The sequence below is a fragment of the Salvelinus alpinus genome, chromosome 12 (genome assembly GCF_045679555.1).
Source record: "Salvelinus alpinus chromosome 12, SLU_Salpinus.1, whole genome shotgun sequence".
In the NCBI taxonomy this organism is placed as follows: Eukaryota; Metazoa; Chordata; class Actinopteri; order Salmoniformes; family Salmonidae; genus Salvelinus; species Salvelinus alpinus.
In genome coordinates, this window is record NC_092097.1 from 44124025 (window position 1) to 44132284 (window position 8260).

Genomic DNA, 8260 nt, shown 5'->3' on the forward strand with positions numbered 1-8260 from the left:
CTCTTTTCTCTGTATATATCAATGATGTCGCTTTTGCTGCGGGTGATTCTCTGATCCACCTCTACGCAGACGACACCATTCTGTATACATCTGGCCCTTCTTTGGACACTGTGCTAACAAACCTCCAAACTTGCTTCAATGCCATACAACACTCCTTCCATGGTCTCCAACTGATTGTTAATGCTAGTTGAACTAAATGCATGCTCTTCAACCGACTGCTGCCCGCACCCTCCCACCCGACTAGCATCACTACTCTGGACGGTTCTGACTTAGAATATGTGGACAACTACAAATACCTAGGTGTCTGGTTGGACTGTAAAATCTCCTTCCAGACTCATATTAAACATCTCCAATCCAAAATTAAATCTAGAGTTGGCTTCCTATTTCGCAACAAAGCCTCCTTCACTCATGCTGCCAAACATACCCTCGTAAAACTGACATACCCTCGTAAAACTTTGGCTATGTCATTTACAAAAAAGCCTCCAACACTCTACTCAGCACACTGGATGCAGTCTATCACAGTGCCATCCGTTCTGTCACCAAAGCCCCATATACTACACACCACTGCGACCTGTATGCTCTCGTTGGCTGGCCCTCACTACATATTCGTCGCCAAACCCACTGGCTCCAGGTCATCTATTAGTCTTTGCTAGGTAAAGCCTCACCTCATCTCAGCTCACTGGTCACCATAGCAGCACCCACCCGTAGCACGCGCTCCAGCAGGTATATTTCACTGGTCATCCCCAAAGCCAACACTTCCTTTGGCAGCATTTCCTTCCAGTTCTCTGCTGCCAATGACTGGAACAAATTGCAAAAATCACTGAAGTTGGAGACTTATATCTCCCTCACAAACTTTAAGCGTCAGCTATCAGAGTAGCTTACCGATCACAGCCCATCTGTAAATAGCCCATCCAACCAACTACCTACCTCATCCCCATATTTGTTTTTCTTTTTCTACTCCTCAAACACCACGATCAGCTGGCGCAACTGGGTGTGACTACGGATGAGGTCCTCCACCACCTTGACACCACCCAAAATAATTCACTTTCAAATAGCGGAGGGCCTTCTACCATGAGTTATCCCAGTGAACCAGTCCCCCGGCCTACCCAGCAGTCCACCTTGGTCAGCAATGCCCAACTGTTTATCCCGAACAAATATGATGGGACTTCATCTAAATGCCGTGGCTTCCTACTCCAGTGCTCCTATCAGACAGGAGCCCCCACCACCAAAAGGTCCAAGGTTGCCACGGTCATCTCCCTGCTGACTGGGCGGGTGTTGGAGTGGGCTACAGCCGTCTGGGAGAGAGGAGGGGAGGAGCTGGGTTCCTACCAGGGGTTCATGGCTCTGTTCAGGGCAGTCTTCGACCATCCGCTGGATGGCAGAAAGGGAGGTGAGCGACTACTCCAGCTCCGGCAGGGTGCCTAGACCTCTATGGAGTATGCCCTCACCCTCTGGACCGTGGCAGCCTCCAGCGGATGGAAGGAGCTGGCGCTCCGCATCCTATTCCGAACAGGACTGCGCGAGGAAGTCCAGACTGGGTTGGCATGCCTGGACTCATCGTGATGGCCATCTGTCTGGACAACCTTCTTCAGGAGCATTCGCGCGTACCTCTCCCTCCTCGCCCTCCAATTTTGGCCATCCTGGAGCAGAGCCAGAAGCCATGGAAAAAGGGGTCACATACCTCTCCATGGCTGAGTGACAGCGGCGGACACAGTTGGGGCTGTGTCCCTATTGCAGGCAGGAGGGGCACCGGCTCCAGCGGTGTCCGGTGCGTCCCGACCCGAAGTCCACTAGGGCAGAGGGACGGCCTCGTGATCATCTGTCTCCCAGTGAAGGCGGGAGTATTCCTTCATCATCGTTTTCAGCCAAACCTTTCCTGGTTACTATTTCACTGGCTGGCTGGCCCTCGGGTGTTGTCTCCACAGCTCTAGTGGACTCCAGCTCTGCTGGGAATTTTATCAACCAGTCCCTCGTCTCCTCCCTGAATATCACCACGTACCCTCTCTCCTCTCCTTTTACAGTCAGAGTCCTAGATAAACAACCATTGTGATCTGGCACCATCACGCACATCGCAGAACCACTCACCCTCAACGTGGGACCCAATCACCAAGAAAGCCTTCCATCATCATTACTGTCCCTTACACAAAGTCATCATCGGCCTCCCATGGCTCCAACGTCATGACCCCACGATCTCCTGGTTGAGGATGGAAATCACCACGTGGGCACCCGGATTTCGGGAGACCTGCCATCCCTTAACTTGTGGTTTCATGTCGGTTGAGAGTCCTGTGAGTGCCCTCCAGCCCATCAGTCCGTCCCCACATATCGTCGGCCCGTGTTTTTGGATGTAGATGTTGACATCAGTTTACAGCTCCCCACCAATTACGGAATCTCACCCTCATTTCATGTTTCCCTCCTCAGGTCAGTAGTTTCTGGTCCCCTGGCTGAGGCCGTCCCACATGACACCCCTCCACCTCCCCTGGACATCGAGGGAAGCCCCGACTATGCCATCAGATCCCTCCTGAACTCCCAACGTTGTGGGGGTCGGCTCCAGTATCTGGTGGACTGGGAAGGGTACGGTCCAGAGAAGCAGTGTTGGGTTCCGGTGTATGACATTCTAGATCCCAACATCATCCGAGATTTCCACTTTCGCAGCCCGGACCGGCCCGCTCCTCGCCCTCGGGGCCATCCCCCTGGCCAGCGTCCAACCTGCAGCTGGAGATGCGCATTTGTTGGGGGGGTCCTCTCACGTCTACTCCCGCTCCGGCGCTTGACGTCGGTGGTTTACTAACCACCGGTTCTGGCAACCCATCATTACGCACACCTGGCAACCATCATTACGCACACCTGTGCCCCATCATCAGTCACACCTGGACTTCATTACTACCTTGATTACTTCCCGTTTATCTAGCACTCTGTTCTGTCAGTCATCAGGCAGCAGTGTTTATGTTTCCAATGTTAGACGCTTCTCTTGTTTTGTATTCTTTCCATGTATATTATCATTAAATTCACACTGCACTTGTTTCCTGACTCCCTGCGTCTGCGTTACAGGTGCTTATTAAAGGGAGAGAGTGTTCCTGCATAATGTGCTTTGTTTTTGTTAGATAATTCTTAGGCTACCATGCTAATAAGGCACATTTGATTGCACTCTGCATTTAGTACTTGAATCACATGCACGCCAACAATGGTTCTGTACATTCAATTCCAGACCGACATGCTGTTCTATTCATAACACACAGAAATTCTCCATTTACACCGGTATAGATATTACGCACCACCAGGAATAGCAGAAACAAATAGAGCATAATTGACACTTATGTATATAGGCTTAGAAACCCCCTTGTAAATTAAGGATATTATCCTGTTGCTTTGAAGGTACAGTTCAATGTCTTATTAAATATAGTAACACTCAAAAGCTTGGGATTTTTAAACATGATGTTCTGAAAGTAATGTGCCTGTAGAAAACCCTTTGCTTTATGACTGCAAAAGAGATGGCCTAAACGCCAGACAGGGAAAATGAAGGGAAAGGGAGAAGTGAAAATAGAAAGAGTGTACAATAGGTAGGAAAAGATAAGGTTGGGAAAAAACAGGGAGAACAGATGATTGAGAAAATGGGAGAACAGTGATGTGCAAAGAAATAAAAAAATGAAAAGGTGAAAATGAGTAAAAACGAGATAGAGAAAGCGAGAGACAAAATGCATGCGCGAGAGAGAGAGATGTAGATAAAATTGAGATGGACAGGCAGAAAGAGGATGAGGTAGATATCTAAAGGGATGGACATGTAGAGAGAATCATGACGCAGAGAGAACCACCTGCCCAGCTTCATTCTGACACACAGGCTTGTAGTGTCAGCCTTGCCTCTGGCAAGTTATGTTACAAAAGTTCTTCCTGTGTAGGTACAAGCAATTACAGTGGCCTACAGGGCAAAAGCACACCCTTTAGTACACCATTTATTGGAGGTAAAGCCCTAAACACTCACAGTCTGAGAGCCTAGAAATGAGGGTCAAATGCAATGAACTTATTCAAGGAAAATGACTTGCTGTTTTTTGGGGCATCTGATAATTATACATATTTTCAGAGAGTGTGAGAGGAAATTGACCACCATGTAGAGGTGGATATAAAGAACCATATAGAGTACCATACCAGAGGGTCAAGGCTCTGTTCAGGGCGATCTTCGACCATCCGCTGGATGGCAGAAAGTGAGGTGAGCGACTACTCCAACTCCGACAGGGTGCCCAGACCTCTAAGGAGTATGCCCTCACCCCCTGGACCGCACCATATAAAGGATATAGAGCACCATGTAGAGCACAATGTAGAGGATATACAGCACCATATAGAGCACCATGTAGAGGATATAGAACACCATGTAGTGGATATGAAACACCATGTAGAGGATATAGAACACCATGTGGAGGATATGGGACATCATGTAGAGGATATGGAACACCATGTAGAGGATATAGAACACCATGTAGAGGATATAGAGCACCATGTAGAGGATATAGAACACCATGTGGAGGATATAGAACACCATGTAGAGGATATGGGACACCATGGAGAGGATATGGGACATCATGTAGAGGATATAGAACATGTAGAGGATATGGGACACCATGTAGAGGATATAGAACACCGTGTAGAGGATATGGGACACCATGTAGAGGATATAGAACACCATGTAGAGGATATAGAACACCATGTAGAGGATACGGGACACCATGTAGAGGATATGGGACACCATGTAGAGGATATGGAACATCATGTAGAGGATATAGAACACCATGTAGAGGATATAGAACACCATGTAGAGGATATGGGACACCATGTAGAGGATATAGAACACCATGTAGAGGATACAGAACACCATGTAGAGGATATAGAACACCATGTAGAGGATATAGAACACCACGTAGATCACCATGTAGAGGCTATAGAACATCATGTAGAGGATATAGAACACCATGTAGAGGATATGGAACATCATGTAGAGGATATAGAACACCATGTAGAGGATATAGAACATCATGTAGAGGATATAGAACACCATGTAGAGGATATAGAACACCACGTAGATCACCATGTAGAGGCTATAGAACATCATGTAGAGGATATAGAAAACCATGTAGAGGATATGGGACACCATGTAGAGGATATAGAACACCATGTAGAGGATATAGAACACCATGTAGAGGATATATAGAAAACCATGCAGAGGATATGGGACACCATGTAGAGGATATAGAACACCATGTAGAGGATATAGAACACCATGTAGAGGATATGGGACACCATGTAGAGGATATAGAACACCATGTAGAGGATATAGAGCACCATGTAGAGGATACAGAACACCATGTAGAGGATATAGAACACCATGTAGAGGATATAGAACACCATGTAGAGGATATGGGACACCATGTAGAGGATATAGAACACAATGTAGAGGATATAGAACACCATGTAGAGGATATAGAACACACTGTAGAGGATATAGAACACCATGTAGAGGATATAGAACACCATGTAGAGGATATAGAACACCATGTAGAGGATATGGGACACCATGTAGAGGATATAGAACACCATGTAGAGGATATAGAGCACCATGTAGAGGCTATAGAACACCATGTAGAGGATATAGAACACCATGTAGAGGATATAGAACACCATGTAGAGGATATAGAACACCATGTAGAGGGTATGGAACACCATGTAGAGGGTATAGAACACAATGAAGAGGATATAGAACACCATGTAGAGGATATGGGACACCATGTAGAGGATATAGAACACCATGTAGAGGATATGGAACACCATGTAGAGGATATGGAACACCATGTAGAAAACCATGTAGAGGATGTAGAACACCATGTAGAGGATATAGAACACCATGTAGAGGATGTAGAACACCATGTAGAGGATATGGGACACCATGTAGAGGATATAGAACAACATGTAGAGGATATAGAACACCATGTAGAGGATGTAGAACACCATGTAGAAGATATGGGACACCATGTAGAGGATATAGAACACCATGTAGAGGATATAGAACACCATGTAGAGGATATGGGACATCATGTAGAGGATATAGAACACCATGTAGAGGATATAGAACACCATGTAGAGGATATAGAACACCATGCAGAGGATATGGGACACCATGTAGAGGATATAGAACACCATGTAGAGGATATAGAGCACCATGTAGAGGATATAGAACACCATGTAGAGGATATAGAACACCATGTAGAGGATATGGAACACCATGTAGAGGATATAGAACACCATGTAGAGGGTATGGAACACCATGTAGAGGATATAGAACACCATGTAGAGGATATAGAACACCATGTAGAGGATATGGGACACCATGTAGAGGATATAGGACACCATGTAGAGGATATAGAACACCATGTAGAGGATATAGAACACCATGTAGAGGATATGGAACACCATGTAGAGGATATGGGACACCATGTAGAGGATATAGAACACCATGTAGAGGATATAGAACACACTGTAGAGGATATAGAACACCATGTAGAGGATATAGAACACCATGTAGAGGATATAGAACATCATGTAGAGGATATAGAACACCATGGAGAGGATATAGAACACCATGTAGAGGATATAGAACATCATGTAGAGGCTATAGAACACCATGTAGAGGTTATAGAACACCATGTAGAGGATATAGAACACCATGTAGAGGATATAGAACACCATGTAGAGGATATGGGACACCATGTAGAGGATATAGAACACCGTGTAGAGGATATGGGACACCATGTAGAGGATATGGGACACCATGTAGAGGATATAGAACACCATGTAGAGGATATAGAACACCATGCAGAGGATATAGAACACCATGTAGAGGATATAGAACACCATGTAGAGGATATAGAACACCATGTAGAGGATATAGAACACCATGTAGAGGATATAGAACACCGTGTAGAGGATATGGGACACCATGTAGAGGATATGGGACACCATGTAGAGGATATAGAACACCATGTAGAGGATATAGAACACCATGCAGAGGATATAGAACACCATGTAGAGGATATAGAACACCATGCAGAGGATATGGGACACCATGTAGAGGATATAGAACACCATGTAGAGGATATAGAACACCATGTAGAGGATATAGAACACCATGTAGAGGATATAGAACACCATGTAGAGGATATAGAACACCATGTAGAGGATACGGGACACCATGTAGAGGATATAGAACACCATGTAGAGGATATAGAACACCATGTAGAGGATATGGAACATCATGTAGAGGATATGGGACATCATGTAGAGGCTGTAGAACACCATGTAGAGGATATAGAGCACCACATAGATCACCATGTAGAGGCTATAGAACACCATGTAGAAGATATGGAACACCATGTAGAGGATATAGAACACCATGTAGTGGATATAGGACACCATGTAGAGGATATAGAACACCATGTAGAGGATATAGAACACCATGTAGAAGATATGGAACACCATGTAGAGGATATAGAACACCATGTAGTGGATATGGAACACCATGTAGAGGATATAGAACACCATGTAGAGGATATGGGACATCATGTAGAGGATATAGAACACCATGTAGAGGATATAGAACACCATGTAGAGGATATAGAACACCATGTAGAGGATATAGAACACCATGTAGAGGATATAGAACACCATGTAGAGGATGTAGAACACCATGTAGAGGATATGGGATACCATGTAGAGGATATGGAACACCATGTAGAGGATATGGGACACCATGTAGAGGATATGGAACACCATGTAGAGGATATAGAACACACTGTAGAGGATATAGGATACCATGTAGAGGATATAGAGCACCATGTAGAGGATATAGAACACCATGTAGAGGATATGGAACACCATGTAGAGGATATGGGATACCATGTAGAGGATATGGGATACCATTTAGAGGATATGGAACACCATGTAGAGGATATGGAACACCATGTAGAGGATATAGAACACCATGTAGAGGATATGGGACACCATGTAGAGGATATAGAACACCATGTAGAGGATATAGAACACCATGTAGAGGATATAGAACACCATGTAGAGGATATGGGACACCATGTAGAGGATATGGAACACCATGTAGAGGATATAGAACACCATGTAGAGGATATAGAACACCATGTAGAGGATATGGGACACCATGTAGAGGATATAGAACACCATGTAGAGGATATGGGACATCATGTAGAGG

The 8260-nt window shown here is 45.2% G+C and overlaps 1 protein-coding gene across 1 annotated transcript; it reads right to left on the reverse strand.

Annotated features, from left to right (window-relative positions):
- Positions 1-4255: 4255 nt before the first annotated feature.
- On the reverse strand, positions 4256-6372 carry LOC139535302 (NADH-ubiquinone oxidoreductase chain 5-like). Its single transcript, XM_071334608.1, has 2 exons — positions 5537-6372; positions 4256-5084 (listed from the first exon to the last, which is right to left on the reverse strand). Exons 1-2 carry the CDS (start codon positions 6370-6372, stop codon positions 4256-4258), a joined length of 1665 nt encoding a protein of 554 aa, XP_071190709.1.
- Positions 6373-8260: the final 1888 nt, after the last annotated feature.

Coding starts and splice junctions, on each gene's coding strand:
- LOC139535302 (XM_071334608.1), bottom strand. CDS start 6,372: ATGGTGTCCCATATCCTCTACATGGTGTTCTATATCCTCTACATGGTG. Junction 5,085..5,536: donor TCCCATATCCTCTACATGGT/GTTCTATATCCT, acceptor GATGTTCTATAG/CCTCTACATGGTGATCTACG.